This window comes from Tasmannia lanceolata, unplaced genomic scaffold (genome assembly GCF_043159265.1).
Source record: "Tasmannia lanceolata isolate RefF3 unplaced genomic scaffold, GAP_Taslan_0.1 ptg000044l, whole genome shotgun sequence".
NCBI classification, from domain to species: Eukaryota; Viridiplantae; Streptophyta; class Magnoliopsida; order Canellales; family Winteraceae; genus Tasmannia; species Tasmannia lanceolata.
In genome coordinates this window covers 23,247,661-23,271,991 of record NW_027518721.1, presented here as the reverse complement: position 1 = coordinate 23,271,991, position 24,331 = coordinate 23,247,661, and the positions used below count along the sequence as shown (strand labels likewise).

The window sequence follows — 24,331 nt, the reverse complement described above, 5'->3', positions numbered from 1 at the left end:
CTGTAGGCTCGAGTTGGGTCAGGTTAGGGTTGAGGTCATGCCACCTCGAGTTGGGCTAGGGCGTGGCCTCAACCCAACCCATTGTTTGATAAAGGATGCATACGGAATGCTTCAATAGGGTGCAACCTTATTCTATACAATGTGGGATCACCCACTATCATGGCGGATCTGGGGGGCCCAGTTGTGTGTAAATTAGTGGGCCCCACTACAACAAAATATGATTTGTAAATTTGGGCTCCATATGCACGGGTTAGGGGGAGATGGTGGGTCCACCTAGCAAAATATGTAGTGTAAAATGGTGGGCTCCAACATGCTACAAGAACCATTCTCTGCCCCCCTGAGAGCAAATTCCTTGCTCTGCACCTGCCCCTGCCCACTATGACATAGCAGTTTCCACCCATGATTAATCCAAACTGTCCATTTGATAGGCCTTGCTTAGGATTTCCTATAGCCCAAAAATTATATCAAACACTCAACTCTAGCATCTTATAATGTGTTTTTTGTCCTTAAATGCACAAAAAACTAAATACAATCAACATAATGTAAGGAGATCTGCAAATTCTGAACCTGATAGGTTAGCGAGGGAGGGCTGCTCTAGGTCGGACTTGGAAGTTTTCGAATTCCTTCCTCTCTGATGTGAAGTCTTGATGTAGTTTTCTTCTTGTTTCTTGTATTGTTCACAAAAAAAACAAGCAACTGTTCACATCCAACAACAGACAAAAAAACACACAGTATTTGATGTTGTGGTTGCATGATTGGGATGATTTTTGAGCCATAGGAACCTGTTGCTGTGGAAGAATTAGTCTTCAATTAAGGTAAGAGGAGAACGAGATTAAGAGGAATTTTCAACGAAATTGAGCAGAGAAGGAAGACAGAAAAGAATTTTGCAAATAACAGTATTTTTAACAAACTTAGCTTCTTTGATAAATATAGCATAATGGTAAAGCGAGAGACCTCACACGTTCACACCTATTTTTTTGCCCTGGCAGGGCCATCATTTGGCAGAATAAATAAAGGGCAGTGATAAATCAACCCCCATATATCTTAATCGACTCCCCGTGTGTCTTTCTCTCGCCCTCCCCATGTGTCTTTCTCTCGCCTTGTGTCTTTCGCTCGAGGCGAGAGAAAGACACATGGGGAGTCGATTAAAGATATATGGGGGTCGATTTATCACTGCCCTAAATGAATCCCCGGGTTTCATCTAACTCATCTGGGCCCTCTACCCACTAGGCCCTGCAAGGGATCACAAATGGCGCAAAAATAACACTATTCAAACAGATTCAACTATCTAATTAATGAATAAGATAAAATCTTCTGAAAAGTGAGCCTACGTGGCTACGCTCAAATGCAACAGCCAGCTGCGAAATGCCTTTCTGCTATGGTCCCAACCAAATCCCTCTAATTAAATATATTTTTGTTACAATATGTGGACTAACTTCAATCCTTTTCCACATGTAATTGGGCACTCGAGCATGGTGCGCTCGAGCGTACAATCCTCTTCCTCATAAAAAATATAAATAAAAAGGTTTAAATTTTTTTAAATTAGTTACAACTTACAACATAAAGTACGGTTGTCCGTGGCGGTCCTCGTCTTAGTATGTCTCATCAAAGTATGCTTTGTTAAGACGATCCTAACCAGTAACCACCAACTCAAGATCGTGGTGTGAACAATGTGGGCAACGGTCAAGATAGAGGGAAATAATATGGTTTATGGTTTACTAGGATTCTTGGTGGACATAAAAAAATGGCAGGCCCCACCCTATGTATGGGCTTGGTGGAGATCACGGGACCCATCCCTTCAAAACTTGAGGTAAAATGGTGGCCCCTGATAGGGTCCGGACTCAGCACTGAGGGAATCCGGACTCAGCAATCCGGACTCAACACTGAGGGGTCCGAACTCAGCATCCAATTAGCTTCTGGCACGTGGCCCTCACAAGGACCGTTGGAAGGCCAACACCTGTCTCCACTAGGTGTGACACCTGGACCAATCAGGGACCTCCACCTGCCCTCCTTAGGTACGAAACCTGGTCCATACAGAGGCCACCACCTGGCTCAAAACTACCACCTGTCCTAGACAGGTGGCTCAGAATCACTATAAATAGCCTTCACTTGTGCTAAGGTGAGGGTCCTGAAAATCTGAGAACCAAAACTCTAAGCTTTTTGCTCTGACATTGCTCTACACTCCTGCTCATACTGACTTGAGTGTCGAAGCGCCCGTCCGGAGTATCACTCCGGGTTGGTCCTCTGACCCTTTTCTTTCTTGTCTGTACTCTGTGCAGCGCAGGACTCAACCAGCCATTCAGCCGTGGCTCGTTAGCCCGGACCACCCAGCCCTACCATAACCTGTTACCGATTTTAGGCCTAACAGATTTGGCGCCATCCGTGGGACCACGCAACAAAAAGCTGTTCGAAATCTCACCCAGATAAAAATGGTAGGACAGACCGGCAAGCGAGCACCTCCGACTTCTCGGGCTACCCGGGCTACGGCCCCCCGTGAAGGACGAAGTGAGTGTCTGGCCTCACAGGTGGAGGTCGGGGCGGCCGTGGAGCGGACTTCGCCCCACTCGGACCGTTCAGATCCCACCCCGACCCCGAGGGAAATGAGGGCTCTTTTTCAGGAAATGACCGCGGTAGTTGCGCAGTTCAGGAATGCGGCTCCCGCACTCCAGCAACACCCCGTCGAGGTTTCTCGACCTGTTCAGAGGGGAGAAAGCTCCCGCAGAGAACGCGCGTCTCCACCCCGCGACCAAACTCGTCACTCCACTCGAAGAGACCACCAGTCGCGGGACAGGAGCGTGCGTCCTGAGCCTCGTCGACAGCATCACCGGTCACGATCTCCCTCCGTGCAGAAGCGGGGCAGCAAGAGAGACCCTATGCACGGAGAGGGATCGCGGCACCGGCGAAGGAGTCCCCTCAGCCAGTCCGGATCCGCAAGGAGCCCATCAGCCGTAAGGAGTAGACCTGCCCGTCTGGCCGAACAGAGGGATGATCCGATGTTACTAAGAATCCAGAAGATCGATAACAGAATCGAGGAGCTGGCTAGAGATCATGGCCGCCCTGCTTCAAGGATCTTTAGTAGCAATCCCCCTTTCACAGATCGGGTACTCGGTGCGGCAGTCCCCTTGGGCTTTAAGATGCCGCAGATCCCGCAGTATGATGGGACCACCGATCCCGTGGATCATCTGCAGACCTTCAGGACCACGATGCTTCTCCACGGGGCGTCGGACGGGTTCCTTTGCAGGGCACTCCCCACCACATTAACCGGAGCCGCAAGAGATTGGTACTCACGGCTCAAGCCCAAGTCCGTTGACAATTTCGACGACTTCGGGGACGACTTGGCCCGGCATTTCATGAGCAGCAGAAGGCCTCGAAAGACGACGGCTTCACTGATGGCCCTGAGGCAGGAAGACGGTGAGGCCTTAAAAGCGTTCGTTGGCCGGTTCAACAGGGAGGCCCTTCAGGTACCCAACCTGGATCCCTCCGCGGCAACGAATGCTCTTCTGGCCGGAGCCCGGTCCACCGACTTCCGAAGAGCAGTCGCCCGGCGAAATCCGCAGTCCTTGGCAGATCTGATGACCGGGGCGGAAGAGTACATCTCCGTCGAGGAGACTCTCGCTGCCCTGGATTCCGTCAGCAAGAGAAGACCAGAGGAGAAGAACCCCGCCAAGCAGCGTAGGGATGACAGACCCCAGAGGAAGGAGAGCAGTCCGTCCCGGAAGGAAAGGAGCTCCCCCCGACCTCGAAAGGAGAGGAGCCCCCCGACGAGGGAGCGCTACACGCCCCTCACCGCGTCTAGGGCTCAAATTTTGGCAGCCATCCGGAAAGAAGACTTCATCCGGTGGCCGAAGAAGCAGACGTCGGAGGCAGGCACCCAAGACATGTCCAGGTATTGCCGGTTCCATAAGAGCCACGGCCACGACACCAACGCCTGCATTCATCTCAAGGAGGAAATCGAGCAGCTGATAAGCAGAGGGTACCTCGGGAGGTACTTAAAAAATAACGACAACAGAAGGGAGCGCCAGGACAACCCGAGACCCAGAGACAGAAGTCCTCGAGACGCCCAACCTCTGGGCGACCGCATCCAGGCTCCAGCCCCGGCCGTTCTCCCTCCTCAGGTACCTCAACCTCAACTCCAACCTCATGGTGTTATTGGTACCATTTCAGGAGGGCCGACCGCGGGAGGGACCTCTTCATCGGCCCGCAGAACCTATGCCCGGCAGGTCAACGCCGTCCATGCCTGTAGCAAGAGGGCCGAGCCAGAAAATGAGATATCCTTTTCGGAGGCAGATCTTGACGGTCTGATCCTCCCGCACGATGATGCCCTGGTCGTCACAATGCTAGTGGCGAACTGGGAAATGAAGAAGATCCTGGTCGACAACGGGAGCTCCGCCGACATCCTCTACTACCACGCCTTCGAACAGATGATGATCGGAGCTGACCGTCTGAAGCCGGCCAACTCAGATCTGTTCGGGTTCTCGGGAGAAGTTGTCAAGGTCGAAGGGCAGATTGAGCTTCCAGTTCTGATCGGGGAGCCGCCCCGCCAGTCCTTCGCAATGGTGACCTTCCTGGTGGTTAAGGCCAAGTCGGCCTATAACGCCATTCTAGGACGCCCCGGCCAGAACCTCCTCCGAGCGATTCCCTCCGCTTATCACCAGAAGATGAAGTTCATTACGCCAGGAGGCGTAGGTGAAGTCAGAGGGGATCAGCCCCAATCAAGACAATGCTATGCGGCAGCACTGAGAGGGAAGAATGCGTCTGAGTCTCTTCCAATCGAGCTGTACGATCTGAGAGACGAAGCGCAGGTCACAGTCAACCAGCCCGCAGAGGACCTCATCTCTATTCAATTGAACATCGATGATGAACAGAGGGTTGTCCAGATCGGCTCTGCCCTGCCAGAGGCCGCGCATCAGGATCTCGCTCAGTTCCTCAGGGCCAATGCAGATGTCTTTGCCTGGACTCCTTCAGACATGCCCGGCATTGACCCGTCGATTAGCACCCACGAGCTCGGTGTCGATCAGACCTGCAAGCCCGTGAAGCAGAAGCGTAGACACTTTGCACCGGAGAGACGGAGAGCCATCAGAGAAGAGGTGGAGAGGCTTTTGAAGGCCGATTTCATTCGTGAGATCCAGTATCCGGACTGGCTCGCGAATGTGGTAATGGTAAAAAAGTCCAACGGGAAGTGGAGGACCTGTATAGACTTCACAGACCTGAACAAGGCCTGCCCAAAAGACAGCTACCCACTTCCAAAAATAGACCAGCTCATTGACGCTACAGCAGGTCACGAGCTGCTCAGTTTCATGGATGCTTTCTCGGGATACAATCAAATCAGAATGTACGAGTCTGACATCCCGAAGACATCATTCGTTACCGACCAGGGGACGTATTGCTATCGGGTGATGCCTTTCGGACTGAAGAATGCGGGAGCCACTTACCAGCGTCTCGTCAACAAGCTGTTCAGAAATCAGATTGGCCGGAACATGGAGGTCTACGTTGATGATATGCTAGTGAAGAGTAGAAGTGCTTCCAACCACGTCTCCGACCTCGAAGAGGCCTTCCAAGTCTTGAGGGAACACAACATGAAGCTTAATCCGACCAAATGTACGTTTGGCGTCGGAGCAGGCAAGTTCCTGGGCTTCATGGTAAGCCAGAGAGGAATAGAGGCGAACCCGGAGAAGATCAAGGCGGTAATGGAGCTGACTCCTCCCAGCACTATCAGAGAAGTACAGCGGCTGACCGGGCTGGTGGCAGCTCTGGGGCGGTTTATTTCAAAATCCGCCGAGAGATGCCTCCCTTTCTTCAATGCGATCAAAGGTATAAAAACCGCGCCCTGGACTCCGGAATGTCAAGCAGCGTTCGAGGAGCTGAAGCAGTATTTGTCCTCCCCTCCCTTGTTGTCCACGCCGGAGCCAGGAGAAGAGCTGATTCTGTACCTCTCAGCGGGACCCTTGGCGGTTGCAGCAGTACTGATCAAAGAAGAATCTAATCAGCAAAAGCCGATCTACTATGTTAGCAAGGTCCTCCATGATGCAGAGACCAGATATCAGAGAGTAGAGAAGCTCGTGTGCGCCCTCATTACGGCGGCCCGGAAGCTAAGGCCGTACTTCCAGGCGCACACAATCAAGGTCCTGACAGGACAGCCTCTCAGACAGATCCTCCACCGGCCAGACACTTCGGGCCGGCTCGTCAAGTGGGCCGTGGAGCTCAGTGAGTTTGATATCAAGTTCCTACCCAGGCCGGCGATCAAAGCTCAGATCCTCGCTGACTTCATAGCCGAGTGCACAGTTCCGGACCCAGACCCCGGGCTAGTAGCAGTTCATCTCCAGAAGCAGAGCTGGCCGTGCCAGAGCATCGGGTCGTTTCCAGAGCATCACCGCCCCCCGGGCCTGAGACCGTCATCGCGCACCCAGTTTTTGATGAAGAGCCGCTCTGGGAAGTTTATGTGGACGGGTCATCGAACAAGACAGGGTGTGGTGCAGGGCTAGTTCTCACTGGACCAGAGGACTTCGTCCTGAACTATGCCCTGAGGTTCGGTTTCCGTGCGTCCAATAATGAAGCAGAATATGAAGCGCTCATCGCCGGGATGAATCTTGCTGTGCAGACCCGTGCTCAGAGGCTAAAGGCGTACTGCGATTCACAGCTCGTCGTCTGTCAGATCCAGGGAGTATATGAAGCCCGTGAAGAGCGAATGATCAAGTACCTGGGGAGGGTTCGCAGTCTGGCCGTTTATTTCAAGAGCTTTGAGGTCGTCAGAATCCCCCGAGCAGAGAATGTAAAGGCAGATGTGCTATCAAAGCTCGCAGCCTCAGGTTACACCGCCCTCAGGGAAATTCGCATGGAGTTTCTGAAGAGGTCCAGTATCGACGCCCAGTCCGTCGTGGTGATGCAGATTGACGATGAGCCGTGCTGGATGGATGAGATAATCAGGTACCTGCGCAGCGGAGAGCTCTCGGGAGAGAGAAAGGAGGCCCGTAAGGTCATGCAGAGGGCAGCGAGGTTTTCACTGGATGGCGAGACTCTATACAAGAGGTCGTATACCCTCCCGTATCTGAAGTGTCTTCGCCCCAGTGATGCCTTGTTAGCCCTGCAGGAGACCCATGAAGGAATCTGCGGAGAGCACCTCGGGGGCAAGGCCCTGGCCATTAAAATCCTCCTGAGAGGTCTGTACTGGCCTACGCTGAGGAAGGACGCGCTGAGCCTTGTGAAAAAGTGTGAGAAGTGCCAGAAGTTCTCTCCAGCCGTCCACCAGCCACCCGTTCCGATGGCCCCGATCATCAGTCCTCTTCCCTTCGCAGTATGGGGAATGGATATTCTGGGCCCCTTTCCGCCGGCCTCAGGAGGCCGTGAGTTCGTCGTTGTCGCCATTGATTATTTCACCAAGTGGGTAGAAGCAGAGCCTCTGGCCAAGATCACTGAACAGAATGTACAGAACTTCTTCTGGAAATCAGTGGTGTGCAGGTTCGGAATCCCCCGGGTCCTCATAACGGACAATGGCAAGCAGTTCGACTCGAGGAACTTCCGAAAGTTTTGTTCTGACCTGCACATAGAGCAGAGATTCACATCTGTGGCACATCCTCAGACGAATGGGCAGACAGAGGTGACGAACAGGACCCTCTTGCAGGGGATAAAGAAGAGACTGGATGGCAAGGCAGGGCGTTGGGCAGACGAACTGTATCATGTGCTCTGGGCGTATCGGACCACTCCGCGTACGGCCACAGGCGAGTCACCCTTCAATCTCTCCTTCGGAACAGAAGCAGTGATCCCGGTTGACATCGGCGTCCCCTCCCCAAGGATCGTCCATTTCAGTGAGCAGCTCAATGGGGACGGACTCCGTGCCAACCTTGACTTGCTTGAGGAAGTCCGAGAGGAATCTCAAATCAGGGCGGCGGCCTATAAACAGAAAATATCCAGATATCATGACGTCAAGATCCGACCAAGAGAATTCCGTGCAGGCCACCTAGTCCTGAGGAAAGCCTCCGTTTCCCATCCAAGAAGCGTGGGCAAGCTCTCTCCGACCTGGGAAGGACCGTACCGAGTCAAGGAAGTCATCCGCCCAGGAAGCTATCGGTTAGAGTCCCTCGACGAACAGATGCTGCCACATGCTTGGAATTCTAGAAATCTTCGGATCTACTATCAGTAATTTTGTTTGCCTTCATAGGCTTGTAAAGAACTGCTGTAATCATCCAAATTCTGTAATGAATAAAATAAGTTTCCCAAATGATTGTCCTTCTTTGAGTAACTCATTTAGACATCAGTATATAGCAGCAGTGGTGCACTCCGGCTCATCCTAGTGGCTTGGAGATCAGTTCCAGCCAGGACGCCCGCAGTGGAAACCACCTTCAAATATTTCCTAAGTGTTTAAGTACCAAGCTTCCAGCTCGGTTCTCGCAGACTTAGGACGAGCAGCAGTGGTGCACTCCGGCTCATCCTAGTGGCTTGGAGATCAGTTCCAGCCAGGACGCCCGCAGTGGAAACCACCTCCGAATATTTCCTAAGTGTTTGAGTACCAAGCTTCCAGCTCGGTTCTCTCAGACTTAGGACGAGCAGCAGTGGTGCACTCCGGCTCATCCTAGTGGCTTGGAGATCAGTTCCAGCCAGGACGCCCGCAGTGGAAACCACCTTCAAATATTTCCTAAGTGTTTGAGTACCAAGCTTCCAGCTCGGTTCTCGCAGACTTAGGACGAGCAGCAGTGGTGCACTCCGGCTCATCCTAGTGGCTTGGAGATCAGTTCCAGCCAGGACGCCCGCAGTGGAAACCACCTTCAAATATTTCCTAAGTGTTTAAGTACCAAGCTTCCAGCTCGGTTCTCGCAGACTTAGGACGAGCAGCAGTGGTGCACTCCGGCTCATCCTAGTGGCTTGGAGATCAGTTCCAGCCAGGACGCCCGCAGTGGAAACCACCTTCAAATATTTCCTAAGTGTTTGAGTACCAAGCTTCCAGCTCGGTTCTCGCAGACCTAGGACGAGCAGCAGTGGTGCACTCCGGCTCATCCTAGTGGCTTGGAGATCAGTTCCAGCCAGGACGCCCGCAGTGGAAACCACCTTCAAATATTTCCTAAGTGTTTGAGTACCAAGCTTCCAGCTCGGTTCTCTCAGACTTAGGACGAGCAGCAGTGGTGCACTCCGGCTCATCCTAGTGGCTTGGAGATCAGTTCCAGCCAGGATGCCCGCAGTGGAAACCAACTTCAAATATTCCCAGCTCGGTTCTCGATGCAGCACAGAAATAATACGTACAAAAAAATAAGAATGCTGTACAGACAGTTGAACAAAAAATGTATTTGTATTCAGTATTCATATTCGTATTACAAAATTGCTCTCTTCGCCGAGCTGGCTTACAAAGAATAGGCGTTACCGACTGTGCAAACAAAAAAGAAAGAAGGCTGCTGCTCAGGCCTCCTCGTCGGCCACCACCTCGGTGACGACCCCTGCGGGAGTGAGGGCTGCGAGCTCGCCACCCTCCGCCGAGGAGACGGCGGCCACAGTCACCTCCGCATCCACCTCAATAGGCCGGGAGGAGTCCGGTTCGTCTTCCTCCTCATCTTCCTCTTCCTCTGGAGGTGCATACGGGACGGTTAGCCCGTCCAAGGAGATGTCGGGGTGAATCTTCTTCACCTGCTCGGAGCAGAGAAGGAAACCCGCCCTGTAGGCCTGGAGGCCTAAGTCGAAGTGCTGGGCCTCCTTCCTCTCCTCAGTTTCCTTCACGGCCTTCTCCACGGCCGCCTTTTCCTTCCTTCCGGCCCTCTCAGCCGCACTCAGGAGATCCTGCACGGCCTGGTTTTTGACCCTCTGCAGTTCGTCCTGTAAGCTGTTGAGCTCGGCCTCTTTGATCTGGACGGCTTCATTGAGCTCGCCGTTCTCCTTCTGGAGCTGGGCCTTTTCGGACTCGATCCTTGTGATCGTCTCCGAGAAGAGATATCGCTTCTTGGCCATATCCCTTGAGTAGACCTGGAGTTGATAGAGGGCGGAGCTGATTGCCGCTTCACAGGTCTCCGGCACCTCTTTTTCGACTGCTAACCGGTCGCGGGCGAGGACACCCTTGTACATCAACTCTGCGGCCACCCGGGTATCCCCCAGGCCGGTGTCCGTTTTCTGCACGGCCCAGTTCGGGCGGAAGACGTTGTCGCCTCCAACCGATGCAGTAGCCGGCATACCCAGTACGGCCCCGCCGTGCTTTGACCCTGTCGCCGCTCCGGACTTGGAGCTCTGACCCGTGGTGTCTGCCCGGCTCGATAGGGCAAGCTTATGCGTCGCCCGGCTGCTTTTAAGAGGCTTAGCCAGCGCGACCATCGGCGGGGTCGACTCCGGCACCTTCCTCTTCTTGCCCTTTGTTTGGGGCTGCTCCTGCGCTGGGGACGCGCCCGAAGACTGCTTGATTCTGTCCAAAAGGGACATCTGCTTCACCATCTCTGCAAAAGAGAACGGAGCGCAGTCAGCAATATGAAAGTTGAAAAATACTTCAGAAAAATAAATGCTATCCTATAGTATCTACGTACGTGCCGGCGTCGCACGACTGACCCCGAGTGCGACCAGCTCGGCCTCTTCTTCGAACTCTGAGCAGTGAACTGGACCTCGCTTGAGCTCTTCTTTGATCAGAGCGAAGGTCATATGGTCATAGTCTTCGAGAGCTGGTTTTTTACTAAGGCGGCGAGTGTCCGGCGTTCTCCATTGTAATGAGAACGGCCACTGCGAGCCCGGCGCGGTGTCCTTTACATAGAAGAACCTGTTCTTCCATGTGTGAATGGAAGAAGGTATCCCAGTGATCATTTTCATTTCAGGCCTCTGGCTAATGTAGATCCAGCCGCCGTCCTTATGCCTCTTCAGGTGCGCACACATCCTGAAGACGGGCATGGTGGGGTTCCTACGGAGCCGGACTTCAAGAAGGTACAAGAAGCCGATCAGTGTCCTCCAAGAGTTCGGGACGACCTGTGTAACTGCCAGCCCATAGTAATTCAGTGCATCCGCAAAGAAGGGGTGGAAGGGGAGCCTAAGCCCGGCCCGGAAGGCCTCCTCATACACGCAGAGGTCTGCGCTATCGTTGCTGGCCCGATCCCCTTCGACAGCCGCCCTCAGAATGTACCGGCTAGGAATACAGTATTTGTCCCTGACGATCTGAAGCCTGTTCGGCCACAGATGGTTCACCTCGTATAGGGCCCCGATGTTATACTGCGGGTTGGCTTCCATCTGTGCCTCCGCTATCACCTCGACTGGCATGCGCGACGATTGAGGGACTGCCGCTTCGACGTCCTCATCATCGTCGCTGGTTTCTACCCGATCCGGTCCGTCCCCACAGGCCGGGATTGTGTCTAAGTCCACACTCATTTCCTCACCGCTCTCCTCGTCTATTATGATCACTAGCTCTTCGCCCTCAACACCGGCCTCCACTATAGGTGAGGCCGGAACCGCCCTCTCCGACGCCTCGGACCCCGATGCGGTACTGGTCGAACCGGACTCCTTTGAACTGGAGTCCGTCTCCGAACTAGTGCTAGACATAAAAAGGAAAAAAAGAAAAGAAAGGCTAAAAGCTAAAAAAAAGATTACCGAACTGGAGTGTTGGACGAGGACCCCCGGGCTCACTGATCCGAAGCGGGCAGAAAACTTGAGCAGCCGAACAGAAGAGGAGGAGAGTAAAAGATGAAAAGTAAGAAATGAAGAGTAAACTCCTGTATTTATAGAGAAGCTGGGAAGAGCGGGAAAAATCCCGCCCATTTCCGCCAGCCGGAGTGCGCCACGTCGCCTTCCGCATTAAATGCGCCGCTCGCATTAAATGCGCCGCCTGCATTAAATACAAGGCACAGGTCCCAAAGCGCCAGAAGACAAAAGACCTGTCCGGCTGTCCGGACAGGATATGGTGCATTCGAAAGACAAAGACCTGTCCGGCTGTCCGGACAGGATATGGCGCGTTCGCTAGACGACAAAAGCGCTAGACGACAAAAGACCTGTCCGGCTGTCCGGACAGGATATGGCGCGTTCGCTAGACGACAAAAGCGCTAGGCGACAAAAGACCTGTCCGGCTGTCCGGACAGGATAATTCAAAAGACAAAGACCTGTCCGGCTGTCCGGACAGGATATGGCGCGTTCGCTAGACGACAAAGCGCTAGACGACAAAAGACTTGTCCGGCTGTCCGGACAGGATATGGCGCGTTCGCTAGACGACAAAAGCGCTAGACGACAAAAGACCTGTCCGGCTGTCCGGACAGGATATGGCGCGTTCGCTAGACGACAAAAGACCTGTCCGGCTGTCCGGACAGGATATGGCGCGTTCGCTAGACGACAAAAGCGCTAGACGACAAAAGACCTGTCCGGCTGTCCGGACAGGATATGGCGCGTTCGCTAGACGACAAAAGCGCTAGGCGACAAAAGACCTGTCCGGCTGTCCGGACAGGATAATTCAAAAGACAAAGACCTGTCCGGCTGTCCGGACAGGATATGGCGCGTTCGCTAGACGACAAAAGACCTGTCCGGCTGTCTGGACAGGATATGGCGCGTTCGCTAGACGACAAAAGCGCTAGACGACAAAAGACCTGTCCGGCTGTCCGGACAGGATATGGCGCGTTCGCTAGACGACAAAAGCGCTAGGCGACAAAAGACCTGTCCGGCTGTCCGGACAGGATAATTCAAAAGACAAAGACCTGTCCGGCTGTCCGGACAGGATATGGCGCGTTCGCTAGACGACAAAGCGCTAGACGACAAAAGACCTGTCCGGCTGTCCGGACAGGATATGGCGCGTTCGCTAGACGACAAAAGCGCTAGACGACAAAAGACCTGTCCGGCTGTCCGGACAGGATATGGCGCGTTCGCTAGACGACAAAAGACCTGTCCGGCTGTCCGGACAGGATATGGCGCGTTCGCTAGACGACAAAAGACCTGTCCGGCTGTCCGGACAGGATAATTCAAAAGACAAAGACCTGTCTGGCCGTCCGGACAGGATAATTCAGGAGACAAAAGACCTGTCCGGCTGTCCGGACAGGATATGGCGCGTTCGCTAGACGACAAAAGCGCTGTCCGGCTGTCCGGACAGGATAATTCAAAAGACAAAGACCTGTCCGGCCGTCCGGACAGGATAATTCAGGAGACAAAAGACCTGTCCGGCTGTCCGGACAGGATATGGCGCGCTCGCTAGGCGACAAAAGCGCTAGGCGACAAAAGGTTTCACCAGCAAAGACCTGCCCGGCTGGCCGTTCACAGCCTTAGCCGAGCAGGACCACATGACTTCCTGAACCAAGGACGTCCAGGACCCCTGGCCGCCCAGGCCTCTGGTCAAAAATTCAGCCGTGCTGGATAGTCGAATGCCTTCTGCCCGGCCGTACTCCTTCAGGCCAAACGCCAAGGCCAGGCCAGGGCGCCAGGGGTCTCCTGTCCAGCCACTATTTCTCCTAGCTGAGTCTGAGCCCGGCCTCAGCTGCCTGGAGGTCTTAAGGCTGGCCCGACGCTGTCTTTACCTTCTCTTTGCTTCTTCTAGCCACTTTCATGGCTTGAAGAACCAGGGGGCAACTGATAGGGTCCGGACTCAGCACTGAGGGAATCCGGACTCAGCAATCCGGACTCAGCACTGAGGGGTCCGAACTCAGCATCCAATTAGCTTCTGGCACGTGGCCCTCACAAGGACCGTTGGAAGGCCAACACCTGTCTCCACTAGGTGTGACACCTGGACCAATCAGGGACCTCCACCTGCCCTCCTTAGGTACGAAACCTGGTCCATACAGAGGCCACCACCTGGCTCAAAACTACCACCTGTCCTAGACAGGTGGCTCAGAATCACTATAAATAGCCTTCACTTGTGCTAAGGTGAGGGTCCTGAAAATCTGAGAACCAAAACTCTAAGCTTTTTGCTCTGACATTGCTCTACACTCCTGCTCATACTGACTTGAGTGTCGAAGCGCCCGTCCGGAGTATCACTCCGGGTTGGTCCTCTGACCCTTTTCTTTCTTGTCTGTACTCTGTGCAGCGCAGGACTCAACCAGCCATTCAGCCGTGGCTCGTTAGCCCGGACCACCCAGCCCTACCATAACCTGTTACCGATTTTAGGCCTAACAGCCCCCACCTAATGAATGGGCTCGGTTAGACCCACCATGTGCATGGGTTTTAGTAGATATGTTTTGGGAACTGCCATATCAAAACATGGGGTGTAAAATGATGGGCGTATGCATTAGTGTAAAATGATGGGCCTCACCTTATCAAAACATGGGTCTGTAAAATGATGGGCCCCACGCCACCCACGCTTTGTATGAGATGTAAAAAATAATCTACCATAGAAAAAAGGGAAAATTCTAAAAAAAAATGTGATTTTTATATGAAAATCTCAAACGAGGGTTGAGTTGGCTAATTTCCCAAAAAAGGTTGAAACGCATCCTAAAGAGTTTTTTAGGACAAATATGCCCCTGTCTTGGTTTTCCCTCCAAGAAAGTAAGCAACGATCCCAATGCATTTCACCTAATATTTTGACTTTTTTACCTTCTTCTTCCCCACTTCAAAATCAAACTCCATTGTCTGTTGTAAAAATCCCCTACGAAATTCCATTGCAGAGAGGTGAAAGTCCCATTTCCTAAAATCTAGATTTTATTGGATCTCTATGTTTTTCTTTGGCTATCAAACCTAAGCTTCTTAGGTAGGTCCATTGTGATACATTTGCATAAGTTTAACATATTCCTTACAATGCTATGGTGTATTGTCATCATCTTGTTTATTTGTTAGGGATTTGTTAGGGGTTTGTTAGGAATTTGTTATGGTTTTGTTAAGCATTTGTTATTGTCATCACCCTCTTTACAATGCTATGGTGTATTGTCATCATCACTCTATCTCTCTATTGCCCTCTATGTTTCTATTTAGAGTAAACCTGGATGAAACTCATGTCTATACAATTACAACCACTATTTAAATATGTAGAAGCAATATGTTGTTCTCGGAACCACTGTTGATATCTGAGAACCAGTATTTAAACACTCAGAAGCACCAATTATACCTAGGAACCACTATTTACCAGTATGTAGTGGTTCCGAGGTATAAATAGTGGTTCCAAGGTATAAATAGTGGTTCCAGAGTAGAAATATTGCTGCACACAATGTAATAGTATTTCATTGGTGTCAAAGCTGCAATGAATTTATGAACAATAAGTTAAATAGTTCTCTAATAGTCAGATCTTATGGTGGTTCATAGTTTAGATGGCCTAATACTTGTTTCAAAAGTTTAAATTGTGAGATTGAAAAAGTTATGCAGTCAAAACCAGTATAAAAAGTGAGAATCACTGTCTTTATTGGGTTTTAAACTGCCAGAACCAATAATTATATCTAGGAACTCCCATTTACCACCATGTAGTGGTTCCGAGGTATAAATAGTGGTTCCAAGGTATAAATAGTGGTTCCATAGTAGAAATATTGCTTCACAAAATCTAATGGTACTTAATTGGGTGTTAAAGTTTCAATGAATTTATGAACAATGGGTTAAATAGTTGTCTACACAGTCAGATCATATGGTGGTTCATAGTTTAGATGCCCTAATACTTGTTTTAAGAGTTTAAATTGTGAGATTGAAAAAGTTATGCAGTAAAAACCAGTATAAAAAGTGAGAATCACTGTATTTATTGAGTTTTAAACTGCCAGAACCAGTAATTATATCTAGGAACCACTATTTATCACCATGTAGTGGTTCCGAGGTATAAATAGTGGTTCCAAGGTATAAATAGTGGTTCCAGAGTAGAAATATTGCTTCACACAATCTAATAGTACTTCATTGGGTGTCAGTGTCAAAGTTGCAATGAATTTATGAACAATGGGTTAAATAGCTGTATAAATAGTTAGATCTTATGGTGATTCATAGTTTAGATGGCCTAATACTTGTTCTGAGAGTTTAAATTGTGAGATTGAAAAAAGTTACGCAGTCAAAACCACTATAAGAAAGTGAGAATGAGTGTATTTTTATGGTTTTAAACACTCAAAACTACAAATTATACCTAGGAACCATGTAGTGGTTCTGAGGTATAAATAGTGGTTCCAAGGTATAAATAGTGATTCCAGAGTAGAAATATTGCTTCATACAATCTAATAGTACTTCATTGGGTGTCAAAGTTACAATGAATTTATGAACAATGGGTTAAATAGTTGTCTAAACACTCAGATCTTATGGTGGTCCATAGTTTAGATGGCTTAATACTTGTTCTGAGAGTTTAAATTGTGATTACAAAAAGTTATGCACTCAAAACCACTATAAAGAGTGAGAATGAGCGTATTTATAGGGTTTTAAACATTCATAACCACTAATTATATCTAGGAACCACTAATTATACCTAGAAACTACTATTTACCAATATGTAGTAGTTCCAAGGTATAAATAGTGGTTCCAAGATATAAATAGTGGTTCCAGAGTAGAAAAAAGGTCGACCTGTATTCATCTTTAGTACCTGTTTGAGCAGATGGAAAAAAGGTTGACCTGTATTCGTCTTTAGTACCTGTTTGAGCATATGGAAAAAATGTCGACCTGTATTCACCTTTAGTACCTGTTTGAGCAGATGGTGAAAAGGTCTTGATACTTTTTATTTTATTTTTAGAAGTAGATGCAGACATGATCCAATTGGGGGGGGCGCATGGCCATTACACTATCCAAGCATGCATACACAAAAGGGGATTTTGCTGGTCATTGGGGGGATGCTAACCAGTACACGAACCAATGAACCTGTAGAAATTATATGAACCTATGAAAATTACATGCATGAACCATCCAGAATTACATTCATGAACCATGAACCAACAATATCAACTAACAAGAGCATGAGCCATCCAAATAAAATGAATTTTTACAACAGACAATGGAGATTCATTTTGGTGTGAGGAAGAAGGTAAAAATGTTAGGTGAAATGCATTGGGATCCGTTACTTTCTTGGAGGGAAAACTTAAAACACTCATTGGGATGCATTTCACCCTTTTTTGAGAATTTAGCCAACTCAACCCTTTGTTGAGATTTTAAGATAAAAATCACATTTTTTTGAGAATTTTCCCTAGAAAAATATCATTAAAATTTTCGATGGAAAAACTCTTCCATAAAAATTTTCCATGAATAAAAAAAAATTGATGGATAAAAAATAGAGGTATTGAAGTTCAGGCCCATAAAACAACCAGCTTGTGCATGCACGTGCAGCCCTCCCCAAAAAGTGTGGCTCACATTTTTTGCATGATCGGATGATCCTACCCTCCAATTTACGGAGGTTTAAAAATTAAAATGGACAGCAGAGTATAAAAACTTCCACAGAATGAAGGGTTAGGATCATTGGGTCCAACAATTGAACGGTTTAGATGGCCCCAGAATGTGGGCTCCACTGTTTTCGCTTTTATTCTCGTGCTTGTAAAAACTAGGATACTCCTACTCTATTTCCTAGAAACTATACAACGAATAGCACTCAACACCAAATCTAATCTAAGCAATAAATATCTCCTCCACTGTTTAAAAACTCCTTGACAGGACAAGGAACTCGTCCGAGTCGACATGGATTTTTTTTGGCCGCATTCTGCGTCGCACACATCCGCGTTCCGCGTTTTGCCATGCAGAGTTAATACTCATTTAACTCTCCTTAGTTATGACACCATTGACCGCGTCACCTGCGTTCTTAGCCACGTCTGCACCGAGTTAACAAGGATTCCGCGTTCCGCGTCACATCCACGTTTTTAAACACTGAATTCTCCTCAGGTAAGGCCTTTAACAAGAGAGAGATACGAAGAAAGAGAGAGTAAGAGAGACAATGTCGTCTGAGAACAGAATGCGTCACGGAGAGACGTACTGGTGTTACGAGTGTGACACCATCGTTAGCCTTTCCTCCTCCTCCTCTCCCTCTCTCATCTGTCCCCAATGCCATGGCGATTTCATCGAACAAATGCAAAACCCTAACCCCAACAATTCTAACTCCCGCAACTCTCCCCGCCCTCTTCCCACCCGCTCCTTCCCACAAACCCTAACCCTAACCCTCTCCTCCTCCGATTCCGTTTCTGACCGGAATTTCGAGTCTCACTTAGACCGATTGATCCAACGAATCTCCGATCGCGAACACAGCCACCACCGGACCACACCTGCTTCAAAATCCTCTATAGAATCGATCCCCACCGTCAAAATCACGACCTCTGATTTAGCCTCTGATTCTCTCTTCTGCCCAATCTGCAAAGACGAATTCGTAATCAATGTGGAGGCCAAAAAGCTTCCTTGTAATCACATATACCATTCCGATTGCATCATGCCATGGCTTTCCGGCCACAATTCTTGCCCAGTTTGCCGATTCCGTCTCCCTACCGATAAGCCGGAGCATCGTCGGCCTCCTCCTCCTCCTCCTGGGCCCCGGCGGAGGGTGGTTTCGATTCGGTTTGGGAATATAATGGAGGAGAGGGAGGAGGATTTGTCTGGAATGAGGAGTAGAATGAGAAACATAAGGAGGTTAATTCATGTAAGGTCGCCCACGCAGATTGGGCGGGCTGAGACAAGCTCTTCGGGGGATTCTAATAGTGGGGAGAGTGTTTCGAGCTTTCCAGCTAGAAGGGCTACTTTTAGTGGAGATGGGGGGTTAGATGATGATGGTGATACTGTGATGTCTGAGATTAGGGGAGATTTGGATGACGAGGGTGATACCATAATGTCTGAAATTAGGGGTTTGTTCAGTTGAAGGTTTTTCTTTTCTCAACTTGAGGTATGTTTGGTTCTTGTCGCCACTTATCTACTGAAATTTGGAATTTACAATTTACTCTTCTGATAGCACTGAAATGCCTTGGTATAAATTTCTTGTCTGATATATATATATATTTTTTGAATGACTTGTAATGTTTGATGTTTCTTCTTCTAAGTTTTTATTTCACCTCTTTTTCTTCTTTTTTTTTGAATGGCAAATAGATTTCATTAAAAAAAAAAAAAAAACCGAGACCGAGAAGGTCCCAGAAGAGAATATAAAAGAACAATCAAGAAATAGAAACCAATATGCAAAAGAAAGACACTAGGGAGGAAGAAAGTGGAAGAGCTTGGCACTATCTTTGGAAACCCCTTCTCGAGCTAATTTATCTGCTTCACCATTGGCTGACCACCCATGTGAAAGAGAGACCTATGCCACCCCAATTTTATCCTGGGTTTCATCAAAGAAGGCAGAAAATCTCCAAGGCACCGCTTTTGTATCTCGAAGCCATCTAATAACATTGAGAGAGTCCCCTTCTACCACGTCCTTTTTCATATCAACATTATGGAGCATCTTGATGCCATGATGGATGGCGCGTACCTCAGCCTCTTTAGCATCTGCTAAACCAATGGCACATATTTCACCTCTTTGTTAGTATAATGGTTTCACAAAGTATTCCCTTTATGACTAGATGAAGAACAATCAAACAACATCACAGCTTGTAAGCATTCTGGTAAACATTGTCCGGTTCATTATCTAGTTGATTCATTCCTAGACCTTAGTGAGAGGTTTGTGTATGATTAATAAGTGGGTTTTGCTACTAAGTAGATTGTTAAGCAGGTTTTAAGCTTCAGTCAAGGCAGTGGTCCTTGAGGTCCTTGAACATCCCTATGACTAGAGATTTTTGTGTAACCGAGTTTCTACAAGTTTCATGAGTTTCAGGCCTAACTTGAACACCTAGGAGCTTTTGATACATCCACTGCTTATTGTGGATATGATAGACTTGACAATGCTTCCAAGGTCTTGGGGCTAGAGGACTGTGAAATAGTTCTCCAACTCATGGAACTGTACTATATATGGGGGAAGAACGAGTAGGATACACGAGGTAAGTTTGGAGGCTAAGATTGCCATTAAACTGGGAACTCGTTTGCATCAATGTATGGGGACTTGGCATAGAATAGAAAGAGGTTGCTCCAGAGGCGACTAAAGGTGAGGGCATGTAAAATAATGGCTTTGTTGGTTCATTTAGTAGGGTGGTGCTATATTTTTCAACTGATATCTGACTTTGTAGGTAATGGGTGCCTTAATTATGGATGGGAGGGACCACCAAGTTGAGATGTTCTTTTGTATAGGACACTACTAGGATTGATTGGTGTAGGAGCCTTGGGATAGTAGGTTGGCTCGTAGTAATTGCCTTAATGAAGGCCCCTGTTGTGTTAACTAGACACCTTTCAGGTGATGCAGCTTGCCAGTATCCAAATCCGTTAAGGAGTTGATTGATTAGGTCCTTTAATAGCTACTAGAAAATCAATTCAACTTAGAGGGTGGATGCTGACGCAGCTCGCAAATACCCAAATCCATTAAGGAGTTGATTGATTAGGTCCTCTACTAGCAACTGTAAAATCAATTCAACTTAGAGCGTGGATACCCACCCTTGCGTGGCTCACTTGGTAGAAAGACTATATTTCATTCAAGTGATATAAGCCTTGAGAGGTGGTAGCTTTACAAGAAGGGGAACTTGACAGAGGGTGGCGACATTGGCATGTGTGGGACTTACTAGGTGAGGTGGCTGAAACCAAGTTTCAGTAGGGGTGCACCTTGGGCTGAGTTTGGTCGGGTTGAAGCTAACCCGAACCCAACCTGAGGAAACATTGTGACAACCCTGACCCGACCCAATCCTCAACCTGAGAGGGTCAACCCAAACCCGACCCATCTCTAAATCATTCAACCCCAACCCAACCTGATTTTTCAGATCGGGTCGGGTCAGGCTCAGGTTGCCCAGATTGAGGAATGCTTCAGTAGGGTGAGACAAATGCACACAATAAGTTTTTGGATCAACTTAACCAAATAAAAGAACAAAACAGAAGAAAACCCCTCTACTCATCACGCTTATAGAAGAAAAACTCATTTTTGTCGGGTAATAGAAGACCCGTTTCTTCTCATATTTTTAAGAGTGAAAAGAACTTCAACTCTTCAAGAAGTTTCTGGAGAAATAAAAGAAGTATAGAGATGGAAAATAAAAAGGCAGGACTCCCTCAATGTAATTTGTTGGCTTAGCTGCTCTATTGTCACCTTGTGGCGGTTTGCTCAGTACTTCGATGAGATTCTAGATCGTGTGGAAGGATTGTCAATAACGTTCAACCATATCAGTAGATCTGGCAATAGTGTTGCAAATAGCTTAGCTTGAGGCGGGGCCGATAGGACAGGGTTGGAGATGTTTGATTTTCTCCCCCCTCCCCCCTTGATGGTTCTCTTCCTTGTATTGTTTTGCTTTTTAGTTGTCTATATTGATTGCTCTGTTGTATCTTTTGGGTTGACCTCCTTAGTCTCGCTGTGCTCTCTTAATGATATTTTTGTATCTTTTTGGTTGACCTCCTCGGTCTCCCGTTGCTCTCTTAATGATATTTTCTTTTCATTAAAAAAAAAAAAGGAATGGTTGAAGGCATTGTTGTCCGGAAAACTTCTTGAAGATGGATGGTCTTCTCCTTCTTCTTTGTCTGGTGCCAGCGGATTCCCTGAAACACATACTTTGATTAAAATTTTCCATTAAATAGAAAATCTTGTGCTTTCTAGACACGGCAACATCATTCTATGTAAAACAATTTTGGTGATATTAGTAATTATTTTTCTCTGCTCCAACCAAATCATCTCAGTTTGGAGAGTCTAGGGCTTGTCAGAATCAGTGGCACTATTTTGTGTATTATTAAGAATCCTTTTAAATGTGTGAACCCTTGAAGCATTCCACTTTCCTAATGCCATATGACATTTACAGCCATTGGATATCCATTCACACAGTATTCTTTAAATTTTACTTTCTTTGAGTTAATATAAGGGGTTCTTGGAAGCCATCCACCTCCACTTATGGTATCTCTTCAACAGGGTCCCCCTCAAGTCTTTTGTTTCCTTGCTGAGATTCTTCAGTATTACGTAGGTTCTGGTGAGGGATTTAGCCTCTAGCTCAATGGTCAAGGCTTTGTTCTTTGACCTAGAGAGCGGGGTTTCAATCCCAGCTTACCAACCAAAAAAAAATGCAGGTTCTAGTGAATTTCAGTTCATGCTGGCGCAGTGTTCTCTCTTTACTTTTCAAGTCAAAAACGGCACCTAAAACTAGTATATGGACTTCCGGTGGAAGATGAAGCACCCTAGTCTAAATGACAAATTATACAAGAATCATTTTTGGGTTGTAGCCTGGACTGGACCCTTGCTTTTCTAGTGTAGAAATCTGTCTTCATGACCTACTGTGTAAGCTTTAGATAGTTATGCAAGTAAATTTCTAGAAATCACCGAAAGTTAAAAACCTGCTAGGGAAATTATTACTCGCACCAACAATGAAATGGACCTTCACAAACAATGCTATAGGGAGATAAAATGGCAATAGATTTGATCATAACATAACCAAAGTGGAGTAAAATCCAAAACCTAGAAAGGAAATTTCTAAACTATTCATTAGCCTCCGAAATGTACATCAAACCATATTTCATTCCTTGTGTAGAGGAATGATAGATGCAGTGCGCCCTTGCATAAAGAGCCGGAAAAGGGCCCTTGATTGGTACCACATCACTCTAAGCTTTATTTTAATCCTAATAACCTGCTTAGGCTCCGTTTCTTTCTATGTAAAATGGGCGTAAAAACATATTTAAAACCCAATTTTGAACTAAAAATTGAGCATAACATCTGTTTCACGCCCATGTTACGTCGAAAGAAACGGAGCCTTGGGATCAATTTCAACCCGTAGATCTAAACTTAATTATCCCTAGTATCGTTTTTAGAGTAGCCCAAAATAAAACTAGAAAGTGTTTTACACGTTGCTGTCCTAAAAACTGACCAAAAACACATGGGTCCCACCTTATTTGGGGATGCAAAGCATTCAATTGATGGGCCCTGACATAGAGAGGGTGTCCACAAAAAATCAGCTCCATAGGATCATCCCAACCCTACGATTTGTGGAGGCTTAAAATGGACGGTTATAAACCACCACAAATCTGTCCATTTTTCAGCTCCACAAATCGAAGGGTTAATATGATCCTATGAAGCTGATTTTTCGTGGACACCCTATCTATGATGGGGCCTATCAAATGACTGCTTTAGATCACCACAAAAAATGTGGGACCCATGTGTTTTTGGTCGGCGGACTAGATAATGATATCTAGTCCGCAGACTAGAGACACTTTTCTCTATAAATTATCATAAACTATCGTAACTAAGTTTTGATAATTTTCGTGAGGAGTGGGTCCCTGTAGGGGCGAATGTTGATGTTCACATTTCGGATCTCAATCAACACTCTTCTTCTCTTGAGTCATCTTTGTAAAATTAGGGGCTTGTTCATGAACTTTACTTGTTCTATACCCTCCGTTATCCTCAATGAGTTGGTATGAAAATCACTAGTTAACTGCACCCATAAATGGCCTTTGTGCGGTTGAGGTGAGACTCCACAAAACTCAAAGCTTGAAGTCTCCATTACACACACAGTCTCCCTTGTTTTGTCCATAGTTGGACACAAGAAGACCAGTCGTAGCATGAGAATGCTTTTGAGTCTGACCCCATTAATCAGCTCAAAGCCTTTTGGGTTCTTACTTGCCCTCGTCGATAGCAATTGAATTGTGGGGAGGGTATTATCTTAGCTATGATATTGTATTATGTCCTAATGCCAAAACAGATGCAAGAGTTTTAAAAATCACAAGCACTTAGTCATAGGATTTTTTTGGTTAAGCCCTTTATTCCCTTATTTTTTTTCTAACAGGATTTGATTGGGATTTGTTTATTCTCGATGAACAAATTGCATGTAATACATTGATTTTTATGGGAAATGATAAATGCGCCCCTTTTCATCACTCTAGACACCCAGCTGCATTGTACGTGGCAGTCAGGTCACTTCATCCTTTCAAATGTGAAGTACATCAGCCCCTTTGCAGTCATAGATACACTGTAGCTGGGTGTCCCAAGTGATGAAAAGGGTCGCATTTATCATTTCCCATTTTTATTTGTCTACTTTTAGCAGTTAGTCTTAGATTATATCAATCTATTTAACATCTCCTTTTAACTTGCATGTGCTGAGTTCTGTTTCGGTTTTACTCTCTGTTATTGCAGTTTCTGTACAGTGAGTTGTTGCAAGCGAGTTCAAATCTGCACAGGAAACCTTCTCTTATGTCGTATGGCTTTGTTATTCTTGGTTTCCTTTTTTCTTCAATTTCAAGTATGTAATTCGTTTTCCATACTCCAGCTCTTTGCCCCTCTGTACACTGATTCTCCTCTTCTTTTGAATAGTAATTTTTTTTCCTGTTGCATCTGGTTTTGCTTCTGATCCCTAATGAACAACCAAGAGCTAAAACACAACAAGGGTTCGATAACCTCTTGCAGATGTCCACTTTCCTTTTTATGTGGTTGGAATATCCTAATCCGGTTTGCTCATGTTTTGTATGGGTGGGCCTGCCATTTTACACCAAGTTTTTTCTGGAGTGGGCCACCATCTCTACCTACACC

General features: G+C 47.6%; 1 protein-coding gene across 1 annotated transcript; it reads left to right on the top strand.

Moving 5' to 3' along the window:
* Positions 1–17,608: 17,608 nt before the first annotated feature.
* Positions 17,609–24,133, top strand: LOC143863859 (uncharacterized). The gene is made up of 2 exons (XM_077374639.1): positions 17,609–18,655; positions 23,939–24,133. Exon 1 carries the CDS (start codon positions 17,723–17,725, stop codon positions 18,629–18,631), a length of 909 nt encoding a protein of 302 aa, XP_077230754.1. The 5' UTR covers positions 17,609–17,722; the 3' UTR covers positions 18,632–18,655; positions 23,939–24,133.
* The last annotated feature ends 198 nt before the right edge of the window (positions 24,134–24,331 follow it).